Genomic DNA, 27295 nt, shown 5'->3' with positions numbered 1-27295 from the left:
GATTTGAAACTTTTCCTCGGCGTGAAAGTTAAAAAATGTCGAACTCGTCGAGCGTTCGACCTCTTGAAATGTCGAAGAATGGAGGATCGCGATCGGTACCGCGGTGCTCGAAGCACGGAAACCGCCTGAACGGGAAAGTATTCCGGGAAGGAGGAGGGAACGTCCTTCGAGGTCGCGGCATCGAAATACGGAAATGGCGCGAAATGGGCGAAAAAGTACTCTCGGCTCGCGAGAATGGAAACATCGAAGTCGACGAAAGAACGTCCTTCGGAGTTGTGACACCGAAGCGTGGAAACCGGTCGCGTAGCTGTCTCGGACGTCAGTCGCGCTGTCAGCGTCGAACAACCTGTATCGCGACTCGTCTGCCGGGCGTTTAACGCCGTACGATCGGACGTGACTTTGCGCCGGCTGTCGCGTTTCATTAACGCGCGCCTTATTGCTCGGTGCGGCTTCCCGTTCGCCCGCGATCGCTCGGCCCACTCGTTTTCGCGCGATTCGTCCTCGCTTAAGGACACGAATAGGCGCGAGCGCGCGCGCGCGCGACACGAGCCCGCTGCCTACGCTCGCGAAACGAGCTGCCTCGTCCTGGCCCGGCGGCGAGATCAAGGGAAGGCCTCGTGATTTTCCACGTTTTCGGGTCCTACTCATTTCGTTGGAGAAACTCTCTTCGAGGTCTTCGCGAGGGATCTTCGATCCCGAGATCGAAGTCTGTTTGCGTGCCGCGCGTCCAAAGTATCGAACGCGAGTATCGAACCCCTCGAACGAGCGACGAGAATAACTGGACGTTTCGCGACGTTCGCTCGGACTTTCGACGCGTGGACGAATCTCGAGCGCGATAATTTTGCGCATGGTGGTGCTCCGTCGCGACCACCGGCAGTAGGAAGCATTCCAAGCGGACAATTTCTCCGACAAGAAGCGTCGTTCCTCCTTCCTCGGAGCGTCTTCCGAGATTTCGTGGACGATACGGTTCCGACGCGTTGCCGAACGCCGCGAAACCCGCTCGATCTCGGTGCGCGAACTCGCCACTTTCATCGGGCCCCGGAGTCCGTTTGGCGAAAATCTTCTCTCTCCTCGGACGAAGAGGATCGCGATCTCGAGCGGAAGGTAACGGTTCTTCTCCAAACTATCGCTCGTCTCGGTGGCGTGCCACGGTACACCGGTGAAATTGCAGGCCTCGCATAGATCACCGCGGAGTTTTCCCATTTCCCACGTTGCACCTGGTAATAGCAGCTTTCGGCCGGTAGCGTATGCCCTCGCGAGCGATCTTAATTACACGCTTGTTGGTGAAATTACTCGTCGGTGTTCGATGTACGTCCGCGCGGGCGGCCGGTGCCGCAGCGATATTCACCGTGGAAACGGGAACCGAACCAAGGACGTTTATCGAACGTTCGTTCCGTCCAGGGACACGCGATCGCTCATCGACGCGTTGCGCAACCGAACTTTTCCGCGTCCCGATCCATCGGTGGTATCGAGATAAAGCTGCCAGGATGGTAGCTTGTATCGCTATGTCATCGTCGAGTGGGTTTCGCCGGGCCTCCCGCGACGACGCCGAACGCCGCGCGCGACGTCGAACGGAAACATAGGAGTTTCTCTTGTCGGCCGAGCGAGGAAACGGTGCCCCCTCGAGTGTCTTATTAAAGAAAACGACTTCGGCGCCGTTTACCGAACCGTGAAGCCACGTCGGGCGCTTCTGGTCGGCTACCATGTACCTGGAGCTTCGATCGAATTAAAGTGTTTCGGCGCAGGAGGCCGCGCGTCTCGCCGCACCGCGCCGCACCGCGCCGCGGCTTGATTGAACGTTTGCTTCCACGGGCCGACCGTACCTCGCTGGCTCATTGATCCTCTCTATGGCGGTCCTCAATCATATCTACTTAAGCGGGGAATCAGGCGGCTACCACAACGGAGGCTGTTCACCTCTGCGCTCGCTCTCCATGCGGTACATAATGGGCGATGTTAAACGCCACGAGAAAATAGTGTACGCGTTTCGAGACTCGATCGCTCCGTTCTCGCGCTAATCGCCGCGGCGCCGGTGACATTGCTTTTCTACGGTTTACCGATAACTGCTCACTTTCGTTCCGTTGGAAAACTTCCGATTACGATACATGCTTTGTCGCGGTACACGGGTATCTCGCGTATACGGTAATACGGCGATTCAAACCCGATGCGAACCACGTACAGTGTCGCGTGCCTTTCTCGAGTATCTGCTCGAGATCGATCGAAGAAAAATTGAAAAGAAAGTAACGGCCAAACCGTTCACTCTTTTCCGGCAATACGAACACACTGCCTAAAACTCAACGTAGACTATTCGCTATCGACACTAACCAAGTCGTTGCATTTCTCCAAACACGTTCGACGATCGATATCGAGAGGAACGTATCGCAAGAATATCCGCCCTTCGCGACGAACGTCCGTGAAGCGTCTGTTTCTTTTCGTTGCTTCGCCCGTTACAACGCAACGTCGGATGCACTTCGCGGTGCATCGATACGGTACACGAACCTCTACGACTCACCGTGTCTCCGTAGGTTTCGTAATTTTCGATCGAGAAAGGATAAATCGTACAGTATCGTTCAACTATTCCCGAATATCGTACATGCTACACTTTTTACGCTCACGATGTAAACATTGTCCCGTACGCGGTTCGCTGACCGATCGGTCGTTCAACGATAAAGATTCACTCGAGCGATAAGTTCGTAACAGCTCAGTCGATCGTGCGTCGCTAGAAGTAATTAGCGATCGCTCGGTAATTTATTTTCGAGAATCCGTTTGGTTCATCGACTTCGTTTGTCGGTATAGTTGATTCACCGGCTTCGCGTATCGTCGATGATAATTGTGATAAACGCGCGGCAAGCTTACGCGAAACGTACGCGTTCGTGCGAAACGAAGTATTAATTTCCCGCGTTAATTAACGAAATGTACCCCGCGTATATTCACCGTATCGACGGCGTACGCCTTGGATGCGTAAAATCCGCAGTCCGGTAACTCCTCCGTAATTTATTCGCTTTGCGCGTTAACTGCATTATGCGGTAATCGCTCGATAATTCAGTTGCCGCGTTTACCACCGAGTTGCGCGATACCGCGTTGTATCCACGATCGAAACGCGAAACGAAACGAAACGAACGCGACTCCTCGTTGGAATCGATCGTTCTTCCTTCGAATCGAGCACTTCCAAAGGGCAGAAGCCGATCTCGTCGCTGTTCCGAGTCGACGACGATGGACGATGTCGCGGGCAGCCCGCAACGCGTATCGATTTTTCCTTTCACCGACATCGAATTATCCGGGAGGAAAATTGAATCAATCGAGACCCTCGATTCCCTTGGTCCCGAAGATCGAGTTTGCGAGCGAAGCCGCGTTAAATTCGAATATTTCCGCACGAGTCGTCTCGTCGATGATCGCCGACGAGGACCGTATTGTTACGAAGGGAAAAATACTTCGCTGTTGGCGTCGTACCTTTGGAAAATCGTACCTTTGGAAACACCTTAAAGAAATCGTGATCTTTCGTTCGAATTTTTGAAATTCGCGCTGTCGAAACTGTACGTTTCCGCGCGCAGTTTCCTCGCGACGGAGTCGACTCGACGCGGTATCGAATACCAAGGACGTTAGGAACAAAACGTCGTCACCGGGAGCGATTCCGCGTACTCGTCGACGAGGAGTGTTCGGAGCGATCGAATCGCGAGATAGAGGGGAAATTGTCGGCGCTCGATCGCGAAAACAACGAATTTCACGATCGCGCGTCACGGCCGGTTCGCCGGATCCTGTTTGTTCGGGCCAGTCCTCGGCCAAGCGAATAAATACCCTCGAATTACACGGCCCATTGCTCTACGAGTTTGTTTGCAAACGTACGCGCTCGCTCCCCGCGCGCGGATCCCCGCGCGCGGGAAGAACAACGGGGCGGAAGGCCATTAGGCGCTTCCTCTTATTGGGACAGCAACCCTCGCGCTGGATCGAGTTACCGTACGCTTCGAGGACTCGCTTTCGAGCGTTCCCAGCCATGGATGAATCCTGTCTCCTCGGTGTATACACCCTCTGCTTTTGTGGCAACTGGATACTCGATTTCGACGAGTTGCGCGTACGTCGGACGCTGCATCCTGTCGGTTCGTGAACCAGCGGGCGTTTGTTCCACGTACGGCGATCCTCGAATTCGAGGCGTACAAAATCGGGCCCGCCATCTGTCGCGAACACGAGGTCGAGCGATGAACGGAGACGGGACAAATTTCCATCCGGACGAAAGTTTCGAACGAGGAAATATCGCGGGACGACCCGTTCTCTGATATATATTTCTTTTTTATCCGTAACCGATCGATCGATCGTAACATTTTTAAAATCCTGGAAAGTACAGCAGCGACTCTGTGCTCGATAAAATCCAACCGGACGAACGTCGTTCCATTGTATCCCGTTGGTTGTTCTCTCGAGGCGAACCGATCGAGTTGGTCCGCTTCCGACGCATCGATAATCGTCTCGATGTTCGAGTACCGTGTAAGGCGTCGGTTGTCGATCACCGTGGTCGTCGAGTCGCAGAAACGCGAGCAACGATGCTTTCGAGAGCCTTTCCGCGCTCGATCGCGAACTTTCGACGTAAACACGGATAAACATAGGTAAACACGGCCCACTACCGGACTCTATCGCGAGATTTCCATCGATGGTTTGCGCGAACGCGCGCTTCCTCGCAGCTGACCGATTTATCCCTGGACGATTCCCCGTCGCCATTATCCGGCGTGCTTTCCATTCGAAGTTTCCATTCGGAAATCTGGCGCGACTGGCTGCCAGCGGAAGCGGTTAAAGTCGCAAATGGAAACTGGAAACGATCTTCCACTCGGTCCCGGCTTCCAAGTTCTCGGAGAGCCTCGTCCGTGCTCGACCACCGAGACGATCCTCGCCGAATCGTTTCGCGCGCCAATTTCTACCGTAGGTGTTGGGCACTTCTGGGTTATCGAAAGAAACAACTACAGCGTACTGTATTTTACTTTATATTTTATTTATCGGGAAGGTGTAACGTTCTCGCTGGAACAAGTATAAAAGAGGATATCGGATGCAATTTGCCTGGGTTCCCTAATTCTTATCTACAGCGCGAAGTAAACGCTTCGCGCGCTCCTAGAACCTCTTTAACGCATAGTTCGACCTCGTGTGTATTTCTACCGAGTGATGAATGTTCGTACATAAATACCTTTAGACGTATTTTATTTTCCAACAGTAGGTACGGGATAAATATCGGTGCGATTAAGTGCGAACGAAAGGCGTTTGGAACAGAGCGACTAGCATCGAGCGGACTTTTACAGTGGGATATCGGTTTCGAGAGCGTGCACGTATCATTGGGAACGTGTCTGGAGTTTTTTAAGTTGGAGAAGACGAACGCGGCAGTTGAAGAAAGGGCTGTGTCGCGTGTGGACGAGTCACGGTCGGAAAGTCGAGACTCGTGGATCGTAGAGCGGGAGTTTCGTGGTTAAATATATTTTGCACGATTGTTATCGTCAAGGAGGTGTAGTTTCGTTAATCTGCTCGAATGCCTAACGTTCCTCCGCACTATTTGCGATCTGAAATCGAAGACTCGAAACACCTTTTGTACCCACCGCGTCGCAAATGTGTCCGCACCGCCGCGGGACCAATTCGAGATATCGATATCGGAAAAAACGCGCGCACGAACAGTGATCTATTCGATCCTGTGCGCGACTCGTTCGTTCGTCGATCCGACGAGAAATGGTAGTTCCTTTTCTTTGGAAAACGTACGAGAGAGGCTCGTTCCGTGTTTTCGATTTACGTCTTCGCGAGTTCAATCTGCGCGATAGACCGAAGATCGTTTTCACCGTCCAGCGGCAAAGGGAAAAATCGTCGAGCAACGAGAACGAATTGTAGCGCGCGAAGGAGAGGGAAGGAAAAAGATAGATCGCAAATGGAAACGTTTAAATTGCAAACGGCGCGTCGTAAAGCAAGGAGATCCAATCAACCTTCGGTTACGAGTCAATTCGAGTCATCGCCTTATGGTAATGGACGCAGTTTCCTGGCTGGGATTCTCCAAAGCGCGTCCAAGCGAATGAAAATCGAGCACGGCGAGCGATTCCGTGTCGGGTAAACGATCGCTTTTCGAGGCGGGATCGGTGGGTTTCCAAGCATCTACGATTTTTCAACGTCTCGGGCGTTAACGATCTCGTCGCTAGGAAATATTCCGTTCTCGCGGAGCAACGTTAACGTACGCGTTCGATTTTGCGCGTCTGGTGGCAGGTTTGCGGGCAAATTGACACAGGTAGGAGGATACTTGGCCGCGACGTTATCTCGAACGCGACCGTTTAACGCTTCTCGGTGCCGGTGAATTTGTTCCGCTTCGCGGGCGAGGTAGCGGAATCGATTCGAAAGAAACCTTCGAGTTTGAGCGTGTACGCGTATTTACGGCGTAGCGAATACCCGAGAGCGTAAAATACCGAGTAATTTTATAATAGCGCGGAAAATTGCTCGCGTCGAGGAAAAGAACGACGTCGAGATTTAACACGGGCTCGTAAAAGTTATCGCGAGCCTAGAGACTACAGAGTTAAAAGGTTCGCGTTGCGAGTGATAGATTATTCGGCGAGCACGGAGTTTCGGTTTACTCGATTTCTGCACCGGTTGGGCGTACATAATTTTCCCGTGTTTTACAACGTTCCCGTGGACTTCTCCACACCCGTCCGCAACGCCGAGTTATTCGCGGTAATATTATATCGGGGATTTAAGTACCCATTCCTCGTCGCCGTGTTTCGCCTTTAATCGATGCAAATTATTCCGCGTCGCGTTCCGTTTCCTTACGACCGAGCCGTAAAGCGGCCGAGTCTAAATAATTTCGTTTGTAAATTGTCGCTGCGGTTGAACACATCGCGCGCGTGCACCTGCGTCGTAAAAGCAATCGTTCGGTCTAAAACGTGCTCGTCTCGTCTCGATTCGAGCGTCCTCGCTGATTTTTAGTCGCTCTCTTTAACGCGTCGAGGCTGATAAGTTACGCCTTGGCGATGGGCCACGGTCTCCGCTAACTTCTTTCGAGGATTTTCGATCTCGAACTTTTTCGCATTTTCTAGCGACTCGTCTCGTTTCTTTCGACGAGAATTCGAAATCGAGGAGACGACTCGGCTCTCTTTGGCTCCGTGACATTTCGAAACCAAATTATCCGATCGACGGGTCTACCCTCGAACTTTTCGCTAACTTCGACGCCTGCATCTTCGAGTCGTTTCACCAGAGTTCATTGTCGAGCGAACGAGACTCGCCTGGTTCCAGCTACGGCGAGTACCTTTCGGCGACTCTCTTCCGTTAACGCGGTCTTTCGATCGTCGCGGTTTAAATCGGCCCATTGTTAACCGAAAGGCACGGTGCCGCGAATCGAGGGTCGCGGCTCCGAACACCGGCGACGCGATTAATACGTAACGACTACAAATGGCTGGAAGGGAACGGGACGTCCGAATCGGCGCTCGAGGAACGACACTCGTGAAAAACCGGTTCCAGGTTTGATGCATTAACGTGCATTAACCCAAATTCAGAGGCACCTACCGCACGCGGAACGAGGGACTGGAACGAAGTCGTTTCGTTCCTTCGGCCAATCTTAGCCCTGATCGACCCGACGGAAGCGGACCGGTAGCCCGAGAAACGAAGTGCCGTAAAATGAAGCGATTAGGGCCACCTGACCGCATTCCGAGGACAACAGCTGACAAATCTCCGGCTTTACGGCTACCTTCGAACGATACGATCGCCCTTTTTCTTCGAACTTTCCGCAACTATTCTCCAAATTTCCCACCTTTCGTACACTTTTCACGGAAACGAAACGAAGCGTTCAATCGCTTCGATGAATCGTCGCGCGTCGCGAGACTTTCGTCGTTTGAAGAAAATTTTAGGTGTCTTAGGTGTCTAGTGACTTAGTTTCTTTATCAGACTTGCTTCCGCGAGGAAATAACGAGGAGGATCTTTTCACCATTGTGCGCGCGATTACTTTAACGCTGAATATAGGTTTAGGACAGGCGAAAATAAGTGCTACAAGTTTCGACTTGGAAACAAAACTGAACCAGTTTATTCAAAGAGAGGTTTATGGTGTACGTGACTGCAGGACGAATCTGTCTGTTGGGGTCGTCTCTTGGAGTTTGGACCAGATCGGGCACGTTTATATTTATTTGGAGTTTTAGCTCGGATAAACACTCGGGGTTTCAGGCTAGATAGGTCGTCTTTGTTTGGAGTTAATACAGGATAAAGCTGTTTTCACGCGCGACTCGAGGCTCCGAATAAAGCTGTTGCTTCGGCACCTCTGTTTCGACTCCCGCGAAGCTTTTACTTGCACCTAAATACCACCAGTTGTACAATTCTTTGGAGGGAAAGTAACGCACTCGACTCCAACTCGTACGTTGGAAGACTAACCTTATAGCTCGAGGTTGAATTTTCAATCGTCGTTGGTTTCCTCGCGCGTAAAAAAATTCGCAAAGATACTCTACGTTTCGCGGCGATCGAGGCGGAGTACCCTTCTAAAGTCCGCTCGGAATTTTCAGCGTTCCGTATTCGTTGGAACGTTACCCGAGACCGATAAAAGCCACCTCGGAATCGGGCTTCGGTCTCGTTTCTATGAACGCAGCTGCTGCATCCGCGACACCGTGCGCAGCAGCATCCGATCGCGTATCAGCGACCTCGATCGTCCCCCGGTGCATTCCCCTTTCCCTCTCTTGTTCTCTCCCTCCCTTCCATTCAGATCATTATGTCAATGATCCCGGGGAGATCCGAGAGGAGGAAGCTCTATCGCGGCAGTGGGAAGCTCATCCGCGCGCATCGAGCGTAAACTTCCCGATACTTCGCGTCGCGATCGCTAATTCGTCGCGTCGCGCCGCGACGAGGCGCGAATTCCGATCGCTGGGACGCGGGACGATTCCACGTGGCTTAGTGCCTTTTAACCAACGACTTCGACGATTGGAAATTCGACGCGTGGACACTTTTAGAAACGCTTTTCGAAATGCGCGCGAAACTTTTTATTCGCGTGAAAATCGATCGATGGACGAGAACGTTACGGTTTCTCGGTATCTCAGAGAACTAAATTCTACGTAAAAGAACTTTTTCTCCGGGTTCTCCGGGAAAGAAAAGAACTCGAACGAAACTCTAACCGCGACTTTGAATCCGACGCGATGAATCGAGAAAAATTTCTATCCCTATATCGATCGCGGTACGGTAACGATAACCGAGGGAAGGGCGAGAGCTCGCTTTCGGAAGCAGCTTTGTACAAGATCGTCCGAAGAAGCAAGAATCGTATTTTCAGCGTCGGACAGCGGACAATGGAGTCACGGGGCGCTCCCTTCCGTAAGATATCGTCTTAACGGCGAAGATCGCGTGTCGTGGAAACGTTTCCCCGCAGGAAGCCTCCCTCGAAACCGTTCGGTATCTCGGCGAGAGTCCAGGCATCGAAAGCAAGCGCATCAGCTGTTTGGTTCGCGTGACGTCGGGCAATCGGTACAGTTTACGCGCGATCGTCCGGAAAACTGAACGATCGTTGACCTCCCTGCGCGATCGCTGGAAATTAGAAATCCACGGCACCGGCCGGCCTCCGTCGTCTCGACCGCGATAAATCCTCTCGTTGATCGCAGTCGAACGTATTTTGCGTAAATAATGTCCCCTGGTGCGTGCGCGATAATTACGACGGAACGATCGCTCGTTTTAATTGCAACGATTACCGAGGAACCGTCTTGCCTCGTTGCCGTTAGCGCGATCGGATTCCCGTAATTACCGCCACGGAGCCGCGTTTCAGCGCGCTACGCGATCCTCGCGGTAATATAGTTGTCCGTTTACGCGAGCGAGCGAGCGAGCGAACGACGAGTCGCTCCGAATTAGGATACATTCGAACAACCGCTAATCAACGTCACGTCGACGTGGAAACGAAAGAAAAAAAAAAAGAAAAAAGAAAACGAAAGAGAGAAGACGCACGGTTTCGCGGGTATACGTTCGAGACGCGATCGGAGCTGTGTTTAACGCCGGTTCGATGAGCGGAGGCGTGCACGTTTACCCGCCGTTTCTCTTTTCCTCGCTTTATTATTATCATCAACGTGCGTCTTTACCGAGTCCATGGACCAGACGAAGGAACAATTTCATTCGTACGACGGATACCAGCGAAACCGACAACGATTTGTATTCGCGATGTTCCAACGGTTCAATTTTACTCGACGATCCTTGTGTACATTTCCTCTCGTATTTCAAATTCCGGTTTTCCTTCCACGAGCAACGGATCGAACTTCGTTCGTCTATTGTTCGTTTTTCGAAACTTTTACGAAAACGTTCGATCGCTTCCGTCTAACTTCGACTTCGGTTCGTTCGAGAAAAGTTCTCGATTCTTCGTAGACCGCTCACTTTCTTCCCCATTCGTCGTCCTCGTTCCACACCCCATTTCTCCGCTTTCTAGAAATACCCCTCTGTTCCCCAGACAGTTTCACCAGAAGATGTAGATAAACCGCGCGAAAGTATCACAATAAGAGGAAGAAGAGCCCGCGCGCGCACGCACAGCTTCGTCCAGCCGTCGAGATGATCGACGAGTTCCACGAAAGTGACGACGATAAATCACCGATAAGTCGTACGATTCCTTGGGACTGTTATCGGTCGTCGTTGGTCCGCTTTGTTCGCGGCGCTCGTCCCTGGCAGGTCCCCCATCGCGATGATGCATCGACGCCATTGTCTCGGGAGACGGTGCACCGGCCAGCCTCGTTATCGCGCAATTAACGCCCGCTCGTAACGAGTTCGTGCGTGGAATTTGCATGCGAATTTCGCGGATGTTTTGACACGCTACACGGATCGTGCGAAACGCGAGATCGAACGAATCGCAGCCCACGAACCGTTTAATTTTTCCTCGAGAAGGTCAGGGGGCGTTCTCGAAGGGGATCGCACCGTGGCCAAAAATTATTCGAAACGGTACGAATTTCTTTCGCCTTTGGTCATTTTTCCCATCGAACGTTTCGCACGTTCTACGCGTTTTCTCGATATTTCATCTCCAATTCTCTAAAAATCCTCGCAACGTATCGACCACTCTTAACAACATTCCCGAAACTCGCGAGCAGCTGTACGAGTCTCCTCGTTTTCTGTAGACGTGTTTCGATCTCGCAATTTCTTCGTTCCCGAATTCAATCTCGAGAAACAGGTACACAGGGATACTCTCAGGAGAAATTGCGGTAGACGAAATTTGACAATATTTCACGATTTTCTTTCCACGGATCTCGAGTTTCTTCCGATCGAAGGAAGATTCGTGCAAAGAATCGATATTCGTCGACCAGCGTTCCTATTCCGCGATCGAATCTCCCCGCGGCAGCGCTACTTTCTTTCCAATTTTTCCAGCGCGCGTTTAACCGTAAAGCGATGCACAATAAACCACAAACCGCTAAGCGTGGCGTCTTAATTGCCTGCAATTAATTTGTCCGCGTCTCGCGGTAGAAAGTGCATCCCGTGTACAAAATGATGCGCGGCGATTATTAGAAGGCGAAAAGATGCGTGCGTATGCCGCCGTTCACCTTCGTTGCTCTCCGGCCGAAGGTGACGAGGGTTAAGAGGTGAAATTAGAGGGAGCCTTTCGACCGAGGGTCGAATTAGCGAACCGCACGATTCGAGGCTCGTTTCTGCACGAGCACGTGCGCGTGTACGCGCGCAATACGATCGCTCGTTTCTCTTGCTTCCTGTTGCGCGTCGTTCCCTGCATAATAGATCCGATGGATCGTTGCCTCCGCGCGATAACAATTGCCGTGAAAAAATTTTACGGTACATCTCCGACGAAATTAGCATCTACCGCGGGCAACTGCAACGCGTCGTTTACTCTTTTATTCGCGCCTTAATTGGTACCGACCTCGCGACGACGTACCGAACGAACACTCGTCTCGCTTTTCTTTCTCTCTCCTCCTCCTTTTTCCCTCGTTGCGTGTTATTCTATCGACCGAACGAAAGACAATATTTCGATCGAAGTTCGGGATGGTCGTCGGTTCGACGGATCGAGGCGAGGTACGACTAAGACCGGATTACGCGAAACGCTGGGATGACGAATGCTAGGTTGTCGAAAGGCTGGAATGACGAATGGCAGGTTGTCGAAACGTTGGATCGACAAAGGACTGGAACGGCGTGGGACTAGAAAGATACGCCACCCGCGGTAAAAGTATCCCGGAATGTTCGCCTCGAAAGAAAATATGCATCCAAGAAGGATCGATACACCGCACCGACGCTGAACGGAAATTTAAAGAGCGAGCAACAACGGTCGTTAATATTCGTCCGTCGAATTTCGTCCACTTTCGATCCATCACGTCGAACGGCCTATTCCTTCGAGTCCGAGTCGATCGATGGAAAGATCGAGGGAACGAGCGTTGCCGACGGGAGGACTGGGTAGCGCGAAAACGCGGAGTTTGTCGTTCCTCGGGTGTTCGCTTCGTCCGAATCGGGGTTGGGAAAGTTATTCGATAGCCTTTCTCGGGTGAGTCGCGGTCATATTTGTGCAACTGTCACGAAAGGACTTTACGCAAACCCCGTGAGGCGTTATATCGGATTACCGAAATCCGCTGGTATACGATTCCGTCGTCGATTGAGATACAAACGCGGACGGATATCGTATTCGTAAAGGATGCGGGAGTAACGAGATCCCTGTTGTCTCCTGTTTCAGGAACGAAAAAGAGGGTCGACGACGTGGTAGCGCCCAGGACCATTCACGACGTACCGGAACACGTTCTCACGTGCGGCCTCACGCTTCCTGGTAAGTTTTTCTGGAAAATCCATCATCGTTTTTTCGCGTTTCGCGGTCTCGCGATCGTTCGGGAATCGATATCGAACGAAGCGGGATCGCGATAAACGCGGCGCTGGAAAAGTTCAACTCGTTGGGTATTTTCCGTGTTGAAAATGTCGGTTCGGCGGTGCACGTACGCGCCAAGTGTCTCGTTACTTTGAAAAAGGTTCGCCGTGAATATTACCGCACGGAGTGTTCCAGTAGTTCCGTGGTTGGCGCGTACTCGCGCGGCGAGCCGAGTGCGTCGCGAATCGGCTCTCGAGCCTCCCGACAAACGAGACGAGACGAGACGAGAAAGCTGCCGCCGGGAGACCAAAGACGGTATCGTTCCCTCTAATTCCGCTCGCTTATTAAAAGTTCCATTAAGCCGGTCCGCGGCGGTGGCTCGCGACACGCGCGACTCACTGTTTTCCAGCTGTCGCTGCGAAAGATAACGCGCGCTGACCGCGGAGGAGTATGCGGAAGCCGGGACACACCCACCGCCACGTGGCCCTCTTCGAGCTCGGTTCGCACGCCCCCGCATCCTCGCCGGCCGCATCTATTTACGTGCTTGAGGACGCGCCATTCTCTCGCGCTTCACCCACCCCCGGTGGCCCCACGGTGGCCCCACGGTGGCCCCACGGTGGCCCCACGGTGGCCCCTCGATGCCCCCTCGATGCCCCCCTCGGGCCGTTGCTCGCGCCTCCAGAGTTTGTCCTTTCCTCGAGGCTCTCTCGGCCGACTCGCGGACGTCTAACTGTATTCTCGCGACGTTGTTTCGTCGACGATGGACCGAGCGTCGGAAGACACGTTCGGACGGGAGGAAGATCGAGGAAGCGCGTACAGTTCGCGATCGTACGGGATTCTTTCGTTCCGGTTCTCGTCGAAAGTTTCGCGCCGCACGCCCACCGGATTCGCGCGAAATAAAAACGTTCGTTTCACCGTGCTCGAGACGTTGAGACGTTTCGCGCGTGCAATCATCGCGCACCACCGTGTTATTAATCGGTCTTCGGACGTTAGAGCGGAGCCATTCGGAGGATCCCACGCCCGACGAACAACCGTTCAACGTTCGAACAATTAAACCAGTCGCCGACAGCGTAGAAAGTTTGGGACAATATGCCCGAAAATGCCCCGGCCGGTGAAAGGAAAAGCAGAATTCTCGCGTTTCGATGCGGAGCTCTCGTCGACGGCCGAGTCGATCGAGCGGGGATCGGATAGCGAGGAATACGGGCTCGTGGGACTCGATACGCACGGTACGGGACACCTGGGACTGGATACGGACGGTAGAGGACTCTCGAGATCCGACACGATCGCTCGTAGATGGTACGGGACTCTTGGGACTCGCCTTGGAACGCGCGGCGACCCGATCGGGTCGGCGAAAGATTTCTGGGATCGAACGCGGACGGTGGAGGACCCCTGGGACTGAACACCGGACGGTACGGAGTTCTCGAGGAGAAGGTTTACCGTGTGCTCGGTATCCCCGCGGATCGTTCGCGACTCGTAGAATCGGATACGGGAGACGCGAAACCCTTGGAACTTTAGAATTATGGAACTCGATACGAACGATACGAGGCTCCCGGGACCTCGATACGGATCGAAGCCCTTCCAGGCGGGAGGTCTCCTACGGAGGACCCGCTCGCGAACAACCCTGGACCTCTCCGGCTCGGTCCTCGGTAGTCCCGAGTTCTCTCCGGTTCGAGTCTCGGAGAATTGGAGAATTGGAGAATCGGTCGCATCGGTTCCCACGAAGCGCGATACTGCCCGTTTCGAGAATCCAAGAATCGAGCCGCAGCCGGTCGGTTCCCATAAGGCTCGTAGTTGTCCCCGTGCGAGTACCCGCGAGTTCGCGGGTCAACCGTATCGGATCCCACGAGTCCGAAAGTTATCTGTATCGTGTCCCGCGTGTTGAGTCCCGAGAGTTCTCGGTTGTTAGGACGGTCCCGGTCGGTATCGTGTCCCGCGGACCCGGAGAGTGGTCCGTATCGGGTCTCACGAGTCTGGTGTTTTCCGCGCCATATCCCACGAACCTGGGATCTCCTGTATCAAGATCCGTGTCGGCGGTGCAACATTCGTTGTACAGTTGTATGATTTCGGGCTCGTCGTATTCCGTACACCGAGGATCGGTATCGTATTTCCTAACTCGAAAGTCGGGAGTTTCGCGAGCCACCAAGGTCGGTAAAATCGAGTCACGCGACCGACGAGTGCTCGACGTCCGATGCCGCGTGATTTCTATCTCGCTTCGATCGAGTTTCGCCGGATCGCCGAGCCTCGCGATCGAGTTCGAGCGACTCGTGCCGGACCGAGGGTTTTCTTCTCGCACCTCGCGCGACCAAATACAACAGAGGCTTTTAATCCCGCGGTTATTTTCGTTTTTTTCACCGGCACGTAGTTCCCCCTGGTTCGATCCGCGTCGTCCTCCTTCTCGGCGCGGTTCTCTCTTCGTTTCGTCGAGGAGTCTCTCGCGACGGGATCCAAGGATGTCTAACTGTATTCCCGTAGTTGGCAAAGCTGCCGCTTTGTCGCCGATTAGTTGTACGAAGCTCTCTCGTCGGCGAAGCAGGAAGAAGAAGCGTCCGCGAGCGAGGTAATCGCTGCCACGCAGCAACCAAGAAGGGGAACAGATAGGGGAGAGATAACGACGTCGAGAGTTATCTGTTTTAATTGCCGCGAATGGTACCCTGTTTTTGCGGCACGATTGAGTGAATTAATCCCTGCGTCGTTACATCTCGGCGTCTTGTCGGTTTTTGCGGCCACGGCGGAATAAGGAAGGTGGTCTGCGACTGTGAGAAGTTCGAAAGCGTTCGCGCTACTCGAAAAATGTTCCAACGATCGAGACCCGGTGTGCAACCGTTCGAACCGTTTTGCACACTCACCTATTTCGTACCTTTCGTACGCCTTTGAAATTCGACGTAGTTCTTTCTCGAGTGTAACAAAAACTCTGGGAAGATCGTTAACTCCTCGTCGAAAGATCGCGTTCGTCCCTCGGTAAAACGCACCGGAATCGTCTCGAGCGACCGACGAAACTTGGAAGCGACGCGGCGCTCGTGTCTAACAGCCTTTACGTTACGCGATCGCGTTCGGGTCTCGTTTTCCTCGGAAGAATCTCACCGAGAATACTCTCGCCAATGTGGATAGTTCGCGCGTGGCTTCGAGCCGCGAACGGTCGATTCGAAGAACAAATTCGCTACCGTTTCTCCTTGAGGCGAGCCCACCGCGCGAGAGGTACCGAGACGATGCGCTCGCATGTACTTCGGCTCCGGTAGCCCGCTCCGTGACAATTTCCTCGCTCGCGAGCAAGCGCGAGCCAACTTCTCGCCTTCGCGTATCATTCCTATCCGAGCTTGTTCCTGTTTAATTAAACTCGAGCGTTTCCGGCGCGCGATTTCACACGACTCGTTTGTCACTGTGCGAGCGCGACGCGTTTCCCATTCTCGCAAAAAAAAAGAAGAAAAAAGAGAAAAAATAATCGCGATACGGTTGCACGGTGTTTTCTTCTTTACGATCGCGTTACATTCTTCGTCAGAAATAGTCCCGCGGAGCCGCTAATTACGATCGTCGTAAAACCCTCTATCTGGGTACGGTTGCGGGGTCTCGCCGTGTAGCTCTTTCCCAGACGTTTCCGAAATGTGGCGTCTCGCGCGACTTTATCGAGGATTGGCAAGGAACTCCGTGATTTCCTAATTAGTGGCGAGATTCTACCCGGTCGTAAACCCGCAAATCGATGTAGCGAGAAGGAGCGACCGATCGGATTGCTCGACTGGGATTTCAACGGGGATCGTTCGTTTTGCCGGACGACTGCTTCGCTAATTGGGCTCTTCCGGTCGTCGAGGAATTTCTTTCGATATCCGCGTCCGTCGTGTTTCGCGTACCTGTTCGCTCGTAGCTGAAACTTCGAGTACAGCTTGCCACCTCTGTTACCCCGAAAATGTACATCGGTGAACTCGGTCTTTGTTACGATTTTACGATCGTCTCTCTTTCACCTCGAATCCTTTGAACGAGAGTGACTCTCGCGCTCGGTAACTGTAATCCCGTAGTTGGCAAAGCAGCCGCTTTGTCGCCAGATTAGCCGGGTCGAGACGGTGACCGTGCTCGCCCAAAAGAGGCGGGACGAACAGGAAGAGGAAGCGTCGACGATGCTCGCGAGGGTTCAAGAGCGGATCGATCGTAACCGCGCGGCGAGTCTCTCGATGTTTCGAAAGTTGGCCGGCCGTCTAACGTATTCCGGGAACTTTTCTTCGCTCCGAGGCGTCCGAACGATCGCATCGAGGATACATACACGCCTTCGTTTGCTCTAATTTCCCCGCCCCGTAAAACACCGGCTCTCGCCGCGCGATTAAATCGAATCGACGCTAAACGGGCCGGCGAGTTATTAATTTGTTGCTGTTTCCTACTCCATCAGGGACGTGGGTACGAATTATATCGCGGGGCAACCGTTTATCGGGAGAAATCTGTCGATCTGAATTTATGTCGACGATTTGTCTCTGGTTCGAGAAGAAACCGAAGAGGATAGACGATCGCGAGAGGAAAAGTTACCGTAACCGAGAGAACGAAACGAAACGCGATCCTCGCTGCTCGAATCCCTCGGTATCGGGTTAAAAAAATTGTCGCGCGAGAAAATTTCTCGTATTTTCCAATACCTGTCGAGCGTAGACACGTGACTCCCCGAGTGAATTTAAAAACGTGGATCTTCGCGGTCGAGAATGCGAAGATCCGGTGTAAAGTTCGAGTCGAACGAGAAACTTGTCCAAAGTATCGCGCGAATCGCCAGTCTCGGTGATTTTATTCGAGCATCGATGTAGGGTATCGTGCACCGCGAGGATGATACATCTCGTAGATAGTTATCGTTGCAACGGCACGGGGATATCGTCGATGTTCTCCGGTATCGATGACGCTAAATAACTATTATTCGGGAGATCGGATCGTCGTTGTACCGTTCGACGAGCCGTCGGACCGAATCGCGTCGAAAGTCCGAAAATCGAAAGGTTCGCTCTCGTTTTCCGAGTTTACTTTCCGTACTGAATCGACGGCGGAAGCATCTTTCCCCTCGAAAGCGGAAATCCATCTCCGCGGAACGGTCTAGCGGCTCGCGCACGGATCGAGCTAAATCATCTAATTCGTGCTCGAGCACACGAGCACGTAATTTAGCCCTAGGAGCTTGCACGTGAAAGCGATCCGCTCTTTACGGTTGCTCGTTCGACAATAAAGATGTTTGCGAAGCCGTTGACCCGGCGACTTCGATGATCTTCCTCGTCGCGGCGAATCCGCCGCCTCGCGATATTCTATCATCGTCGTCGCTCGAAAAGTTCACGGATAATTACGAGCACGCTACGTGCCGTAGACGAAAGTACGCGCTTTCGACGGAAGAGGAAAAACGACGTAGGTGCTAATTACGCGGCTGGCACGGCAACGGTGGCCGATGTTCGCCGTTGTAACAATTTTGTTACAAGGTTCGCTCGAATAACGTATTTCAGGCTTTCACGGCCCAGGGTTTCCACGCTCGATCCTACGTCGTCGTCGAAGCGTTCCTGGTCAACCGTGCCTCAGAAACACCGGATCTGCGCGATAATTACGGTAATCGCTCGTTATTTTCCAGCCGGCGTTGCATCGATTTCAAAATCTCGGTCCCTCTTCAGCTTTTTCCGAATCCCCGTGCTTAAACTTTTGCCAACGACCATTGTGATTTTCGGAACGAGAACGTTCCGCCAGTGCGGCGAGTTTTTGCTCGTCGATCTCGATTTAATTTCGCGCGCGTGTTGCGGATAAATCTTCCCGAATAACGAGATTGCTAGCGTTGCCGAGCTAAATAACGACGATTACGAGCCGCGCGCGAGAAAAAAGTATTTTCGTTACGTTCCTGTGAAAATCACGGCGTTGGGTTAGGTCCGGGCCGTATCGAATTAACCTATTTCGGGACCGACCGCTCGGAGCGATCGCTGCGATTCGAGTGTATTTTAGAAACAAACGGTGAACAGTTCGGTGAACAATTTTTTCAAGATCGACGACATCCTCCGGGGTCAATCGACTCTGTCGCAACAACTTTTACTCCACGTTCGAAATTAGTTCCATTTTCTTTCTTTGCCGTCCAAGCGGCAATATTTAAACCGACTATATTTAAACGAATCGATCCAAGATCCGAGCACACCGATCCACGCGTCTCTTCGATGCTATCCCTCCGCGATCGACCCGCATAAACGATATAAATTTACCGCTAACAAGCCGCGACTAATAACGAGCGGACCGACAACGGGTCGTGTTGGGTCTTCGATTATCGTTGTCCGCTGGCCAACACAATGAACAAAGTACCGCAAACCGTGCATAGATAATTAGTCCGGTGCCTCGTCTTTGCACAAGTGCGACCATTATCGTAACTCGTCTACGCGCCGGTTACCGTGGGGGATGTAAATTTTCGCCGATAATTTATCGCGGACGGAGGATTTTTCCAGCACCGTGTCGATCGATTCCACCCACGCGAGAATGCACGGGGGGCCTGACCAGGAGGTACCGAAGTCGTTTTTCAACGTGGACCATCCCCGGCCACGGTCGCGATGATGAAACGCTTCCTCGTCGAGCCGCGGTTCCGCGAAATCGTTGTTAATCGAACGCATCGATTACGGTACGCGACCTCTGCTCGTTCGTACGGACGACATTTTACGTCTCCGGTTGGTTCTCCGTTCGATTATTATCTTTACTCTACCGCGTTTCGCGTCTCGGTCTACTCGTACGTTGCAACGCTCTGTTACGATTTTCCTCGCGCGTCGTCCGTGACCGGCGTGGAACCATCGATATCGTTAGAAAAGATTCTCGATTCGACGTTATCGTCCCCCGATCGCACAATTTCTCGCGATACGAGCCGAGAACGCGTTCGGTCGTCGCGTTTGCGGCTCGTTGTCGGCGCGTAACCGGTGTAACGCGTCGGTTACGGTACCGATCGCGGCGATAAAAACCTTTTCGATTTAATATTACCTCGACGATGGGTAATTTATAGTACCGATCGGGACGATAAAACGGAGAAAAGGAAAAAGAAATTCCCGATTTAACATTACCGTTCCTTGATCGCGTAATTTCCGAAGGATACGAGCCGAGAGGGCTTCTCGTCGTCGCGGGGACGCTGAAAAATCGATAGCGGTTACCGCGTACGATAAAAGAGAAAGAAAATTTCCGATGCAACGTAACCGCCTCTCGATCGGTAAATTTCGAACAATACGAGCCGAGAAGACGTCCCCCGTGGTCGCGTTCGCGGCTCGATCGTTGGCCAAACGGGAGAAAAGGAAGAGGATCGGTCGCGGAACGATAGGCTCGCGATTAAAAACCGGTTAATACACGGTGAAACGGAACATTGTAATTTTCGATACTCGATAATCACGGATTCGGGCGTCGTTTTAGGTGGCTGTTGAAGCCGCGGCCCGGCTACGTGAGCAATTACGCGCCAGAGGTTGGATATCGTGCACGCAGGCAGAATTCAGGGTACGACCCAGATCCCAAGGAGCTGTCCGGCTAAGGTTTCGCCGAGGCCAATCGATAATTCCTCCCCGGCTGATCGATGCGCCTCGCCCGTTTTCGCGCGGCTTTATTCGTCGCGGATTTTCCACGGCACTAATTGCGAAGAATCGGCTATCTGTTCTTGCCCGCTGCTGGGAACGTCCGAGGCGTTCTCAACGCGCCGAGAAAGCGGCGAATTTGCCAACGCCGCCGCGCGGACGACCGTGCTTGCGTTTCTAGGTTTCTGATTAGAAATTTATCGAGCTGGACGTTATTGGCACGGCTCGCGAGTAAATATTTCTCGCGCGGACGGTTATCTCGAGGAAATCTTTATCGCTGAATAATTCAACTGTGTAATGGTTTTTCGCTCTTTACGATCCGTTCCGGCAACATTGTTCGCGTAGGGAATCAGGCGTTAAAGTAGAGAGAATTGCTCCGGCCGGGTGTAAATGTTCACGGATCTGTTCGTATTTTTCTTCTCTCTTCCTGGAGCGAGAGGAAAAAGGTTGTGAAAAGATTGTTCTTCGAAAATCGATCCGTCGAACGATTCATCAACGTTCGCGTACCGTCGATATTTATTCTTTCGGTCGATTCCGATTCTCGATCTCCGAAATTTCGATTCGACGTTAACGGGATCGCGACTCGGACGTCGGCCCGAAGAAGGAACGCTGTTACGATTGTTAACGATAGATTTCTACGTGCGGCGCGTTCCTGGTCGACAGTTTCCGTTGAAAGTTTAACGATACCTCGAAAGGGGAGCCCGTATCGGACGGATTAACGTCGATCGGGAGCTAACCAGCGCCGCAACAAAAGATTCCACGATGTCCAATTAAACGAGATATCATGACCGACTTAGAAATTCAGTTCGCCGATACTTGCTCTCGAATCTCGCTTCTCGAGCCACGCCAATGAAACGACACGCGCGATCCTCAATTGCCCGAGTAATTATTCCTTAATCGGGCCGGCTAGGATCTCGAACGGGGCGCTGTATTGCGGTCAGCGAAACGAAGAATTATCGTTTAATTAATCACGCCGCGAGTCATCACCCGCCGCGTGTACTTTCATTCAATTATTCACGTTTCTTGGACCGATCGAGGCGCTCGAGCGAGAGAGAATCGAGCGCGTTCGCGCTCCCGCTCCCGCTCCCGCTCGCGCACGCGCATGCGCATGCCCGCCGCCTCTAAACACCCGACGAATTATTATCCGATCGATCAGCGGCGAAATACGCTGTCCGATCGATCGGATCGAATCACTATTTCGTTGCGAACCGTGCGGAGAATAATCGGTGAATTAATCAAACGGTGAATTATCGCGCGATCGAAGATTCCATTAATCAGCCGATCGCGACCGTTGCCCGGTGATTCGCCGTTGCCTCGTTACGGACCTTATTGTCGTAGCTCTGCTCTCTCTAATCGCTCGTTTTCAATGCCGCAATCGTCGGCTCTGAATCGCCTAATGAGACAGGATGTGTATCAATAACGTACAGGATGTTTCGTAAAATCTCGGGGTAATTTCAATAGCGGCTGGAATAATTAAAAACATCCTCGAGTTCTTCCACTCGGTGGATAACATCGACGTAACGAAAAATTTAACAACGTCGATTCGTAGCGTTTATCGAGGAAACCGACGATGTCGCGGTTTCCTCGAAGAATTTAAAGAGTTCGTTTCGATTCGAAACTAGTGCGTCGTACTTGCTCGATTTGTACGGTATTTCACAGATTTTGGAACCAATTGACCGCGCGAACGAAGAACTCGGATATCGTTTCGACGAAGAATCGAAAATTCGAACGTTTCGAGTACCGTAACGTCGATCATCGAGGAGATCGCGCGACAAACGAGACTTCGCGGATCGTCTCGAAGGAACTGGCGAGAATGCTGGATACGATCGTTTCGTCCGCGTTGCGCTTCCGATCCGCGCAGCGTCGAGTACCTCTCTTACCGATTTATTAACCCGCGGTGAATTCTTCGCGACGCTAATTGCGCCGCGGCGTCGCGAAACGATCCAAGAGCCGCGCGATACCGAAGCGTCGACGAACGTCGTGCGAATCGGCACGCGGAAAAGCAGTAAACGCGCAGAACCGCGCGAACCCACCGTAACGCGTTGCCGCGCACGTAGCAATTATATCCCGAGGGAATTTTTCCCGCGAGCACGACTCGTAAACGTCAACCGTGGAAAATAAATCTCGCGGGCCCCGCTCGAGGGCTCCCGAGGAAAATCGGGAAATCACCGTGAACCTTTTACGATTCGATGTACGATCAACGGGGTACGAGCACCATACTCGGAGCGAAAGCGTTCGCTCCTCGAGATCGAAAGCAAATAAAAATAGTACGGTAAGTTAACAGAGAAGTCGATCGCTTTTTGCGGTCGTGGTAGCGTTCCCGGTTTATCCTACGGCTTATCTTGGACGTTATCGATCGTATCGAGCTCCTTTCTTTGGTTTCTTCGAGAACGGTCTCTCGTAAAAGGGAAGCGAAACGTATTCGCGTTGTATCTGCCAATTTCGGTGTTGTCGCGAACCTACGTTAAAAATATACAACGCGAGAGCGGCACGGTCACCCGGCGAGTAACGATATTTAATTGCTCATCGAGTCAGTTACGCAACATGCGCTCCAGGATCTCTTCGAGCCGAAATTTGCACGAGAATTCGTTCACGATCGTCGCATCGAACGACGGTTCGAGGGGAGAGAACATTTATTACGAAAATCCGATTCGTAACACGTGATAGAAACGTAAGGACGCGTGACAGCACCGGCTGTGTGTACATCAACAAACGCAACGGTGAGTGTAAGGGGACCAAGTCGCGCGTAGGCCTCTGGTTGGTCGACCAGGAGAGGGGAGACACACGGTCGTAGGGAAGTCGAGCGACAGGGTGGGGATAGTCGCTCGGTGACCTTAAGCGGCCAATCGATGTTGTCCTTGCTCGTCGTTCTCGCTGCGCGACACAGTCGGCTCGTCGCGAATCGTACGATCGATGCAACGATTCGACGAACATACGCGAGAGGTTTGAAGCGGATTTGCCCACTTGGAAACTTTTTATCGACCTTTGAGCCGCGACGATGGTCCTCGCGCTCGATACCATTTTCCACAATCACGGTGAAGACTTCCTTCCTGGTAAATGTGGCGTTCAAAGATTCTACTCGGGTAAACGCGAGTGGTCGCGGTATTTGCTCCAGAAAAATCGTCGAGAAAAGTATTCTCGACGACAACCATTTGAATTTCCACGCGCGAAATTATATCGTATCGTCTGCATAATTTTCCACGTGGAATTGTACTTCGTTGCGAGGCAAATAAGGTCGTACCAGTCGAGCCAGACCGAAATCGAGCGTTCTTGGTAACGAACGAAGGCGTACGTCGCCTCAAAGACGCCGGCGACGCGCGTTAAAATTTATCAGCTTCCCGTAAATACACCTTGGGCGGTAATCGCGTCGCGCCGCGAGTAACGACGTCGCGGTGCTCGACGGGCGTCCTACCTCGCGTAAATATCGAACGAGACAGTAGTAGAGGTCGGCTGCTAATCGCACGGAACATCGAGCGTCTACCCTCTAGTTTCCACCGCAACGGGGAACACCGACACGGAATAATTCAACCATTGAACCTCTCGTCGAATCGTCGAATCGTCGAGTACCGAGATCGTAAGATTCTACACTCTCGTTTTCGACGATTGCGAGAAAATTTACTCTCGTATCGTTTTTGTCTCGATTCCAGCGAGAGTGAGACGACGAAATCATCGTAGTCGTCTCGATGAAAAAACATCGATCGTCACGGTGGATTTTCAATTTCCTCGATTCCATCGGCGAAGGCGTTTGCGATTCGCGACGGTTGTCGAGTCGAGTGTAGTTGGAAACGTGCCGTTTAACGACGAGGCGCGCAAAAACTCGACGAGCTCGTCCCGCGGCGACTGGAACGGGAGGCGCGTGGTCGAAGATCCCGATCGATATCGCGAGAAGGATACGTCCAGTTCCTGGCACGATCCGGAACAATTATCGGGATCCTCGCGTCGTTGTCGCGACATCTCGTACGGTACGTCGAGCCTCGATGACTTATTCTCGGCGTTAATTGCGCCGATAAGCGAGCACGCGGTCCACCAGCGCGTCGGGATTGTTTCGAACGACCAGATCGGGCATCGCGCTCGTAAACCTCTTGGCTAGCGCGTCGGTTAAGCATTGCACAGCTGTGCGTCGTTCTTCGACGTCGTTCCGCCGGCGTATCGCGATTAGGAGATACCGAACGGAGACGCAACGGAGCGAGAGACGCGTTTTTGGAAACCAGCACGAGTAGGGTACTTTTTCCCCACCGCTCCTCTGCACAGTTGCGAGATCGTTCGCGTTAGTGTTCGCGATGGATCGTTGAGATACGTCGAGCGTTGCGCGTGTTTGCACGTTGGTGTGTTCATTGATAAGTGTACTCGAAGGACCACCTCCTCCGATGGGAAGACGAGATGCGCTAATTGAATCAACAACGTATATTTGACACATTTGGACGGTTTCAATCCCATTGGAAAAATTGAGATACCAAATTAAGAGTCGCGTATCACAGCAGGCGTCACTTCGGTTCGTATTATCCATTCCGAGTTAGGGGTGGGAGGCAACGCGCGACTGACCCTTTACGGCGGGTCCAAGGTACCACCGGGTCGACGAAATGTCAACCACGATGGGACTTAGGCGAGAATCGTTGTGTGCGTCCAAATTTCACCGAACGGCTGCAGGAATTTGTAACTGATATCAGGTTATACCAGGAACTCGATGGGTCCTTCTGCGAGCAACGTATCATGGTGGAACAATAGCCAGTACCTACCCTGTGCTTTGGCCTAAACAAATTGCAATTTTGACTACCGAGTCTAATCCGTAATCATTCTAAATGTTCCGTAACAGACCGGAACACACGGTTACCCCATAAATCGTAGCTGCAAGCCTCTACACTTTGAAAATCATCGATGTTGAACCGATTCCTCGACGTTCCTCGATCGTTCCCCTTCCTTTCGTTCGAAAATGTTTATCGAGGTTCCCTTACTCCGTAACCTCGGTGTGGAATAATGGAATTGTCGAACACAAAAGAAAAGTAAATAGAACGTTTATTTAAACAGTAGAAGATAATACAGTCACGCAACGACTCCCTCCCCCGTGTCTTGACTTCTCAAGGGCTGCATCGGTCCAACTCGTTGTATTCCAAGAGAAATTTATTAGGAAACGGACATGCGTTTATACTCCGACTAGATCGTTTCCTCGCGTCTACGCGAACGCTGCGAGAGGTTATTTAAAGAGCGTATTCCAACACTGGAACTTCTCGGTTTTGGATCGACCTGTACGTCTCGATGAATATTTCGCCGGTCCGATGCGCGTCACGGACACGACCCGTTTCCGAAAGCGATGGATCGGCTTTCTTTCTACTCCGGCGCGCCCGGGAACGGAATATCGAGCAGTCGGATCCGGATCGACGATCGATATAACTGGAAGAGATACTTTAGATCGCTCCTGCGAGCGTAACGTACGCCCACCCGCCGAAGACCCGTTATCGCCGGCTCTTATCGTCGATCTGCGCTCCTGGAACGAGCAGTTCCGCGAAACACCGCGGCGATCTCGTTTCGTCGGAAAAGTGACGCGGTAATCGAGAAAAAATCGAGCCGTTCGACCGACGCCCGACGCCGAACGAGATCGAAGACAACGAACTCGATTCCCGCTTATGAGAACATTCGAAAACGAACGTATCGAGAATACCCACGCGATCGACCAAGCTGCGTAATTAAACGGCGGTGAGGTTTCGCGAAAAGTCTTTACTCGACTCCGATAAAGGTTCCAACAGATGTTTAACAAGTTTCGTTGAATTTCCAACGACAAGTGGAAACTGGTCGCGCTTCTCTCGCACCCTGTATTCTCGCACATGTTCGTTCCCTTTCGTTCCGATCTTGAACCTTTTTCACTGACAACGTCTCGATTGCTCGTCTTTCGCACCTTAGTTCGAACACACACCCGTTGGGTTCGAACGTTCTTCTGTCTAGGCTCTGAAATACTCTCGCTCTCTCCCACGCATTACCGCGTAAACGATTGGAAATACTATCTCTCTCGTGGCCAAACTGTGGCCATCGTTCCAAAGATCATCTATACGTATTTCCCTGTTCGATAGGGTGCACGGTGATTCCATCGAGAGAATATTTCGTAACTCTCGATCGCCGTCCGTCTCGAAGTCTACGCAAACGCGCTTCTCGTGCACGCGCGTAGGTACACGTTCGCGAAGAAGCGAGTTCGGAGAACGAAACGGAACGTGCACGACGCGACGAGTACGACTGGACTCTTTCCCGGAGAAAGTTGGTCGAGGTTTTCCAGCCGTGGCGTCGAGTGCTCGGTAAAATAGACGAAAATGTTTGCAGAAGGTTCCGATGGACGCGACGGTTCGGGGTAGAGTGAGTCGCGTGGCAGGTATCTCTGTTCGTACGGGTCGCGGGTGCTTTCGTTCGTCGGCGATCTGGAAAATCATCGCGAAAAGAAGAACGAAATACGGGAGAGGGAACGGCTCGGGAGAGTAGTTCGCACGGGGCGAAGCGAGGCGCGTGTGCCGTTCGGCTCGGAGCGGAAAACTTTCTCAGAAATCCTCCGTCTCGATCTCCACGGAAAGTATTCCGTGCGGCGTAGAGGCGAGCTGGTCCAGAATGCGCGCGGCGAGTTCGTGCGTGGCTAACGCGGCTCTCCGTCCAATCGTCCGTGCGATAACCATAATCGCGTAGACTGGGTGTACCGAACGTGTCCGCGGCTCCGTCCACGGTGAAGAGGATAGGTGTCCGCCTTTCTCCGTTTCCTCCGGGCTTGGTTTTCGCGCAGCGACGCGGTCGTCGGTGTTTCCGTCTCGCGATCGCCGCGAGGATCCCGTGGCGGGTCTCACGCCCGCGCCGTGCCCGTAGCTCGCTCGCGCGAGCCGAGTTATTTACGAGTAGAAACGGAGGGTCGAGGGCGGACCGGGCTGTCGGACGCGAACGGGACCGAGCTGCTAATTGGCGAGCGAATTTTAATCGGACCGAGCGAGGAACGTGCCCGACCGCCTCGTGCAGAGGCGGGAACCTCCACGCCCGGACGGATCTATGGGAAAGCTCGCGTTCCGCGTTTCCACGGGGCTGCGCGGACGATACC

General features: G+C 52.6%; 1 protein-coding gene across 7 annotated transcripts in view; it reads left to right on the top strand.

Annotated features, from left to right (window-relative positions):
- LOC143148316 (uncharacterized) overlaps positions 1-27295 on the top strand; it is a 360338-nt gene that overhangs the window by 196105 nt on the left and 136938 nt on the right. For all 7 annotated transcript variants that reach the window (XM_076314556.1, XM_076314557.1, XM_076314561.1 and 4 more), the window contains exon 6: positions 12599-12688. In XM_076314556.1, the coding sequence (XP_076170671.1) occupies positions 12599-12688 (90 nt within the window). The remainder of the gene's footprint in view (positions 1-12598; positions 12689-27295) is intronic.

This window comes from Ptiloglossa arizonensis, chromosome 6 (assembly GCF_051014685.1).
Source record: "Ptiloglossa arizonensis isolate GNS036 chromosome 6, iyPtiAriz1_principal, whole genome shotgun sequence".
NCBI lineage: Eukaryota > Metazoa > Arthropoda > Insecta > Hymenoptera > Colletidae > Ptiloglossa > Ptiloglossa arizonensis.
The sequence above is the reverse complement of the archived record's forward strand: the minus strand, read 5'-3'. Positions and strand labels throughout refer to the sequence as shown.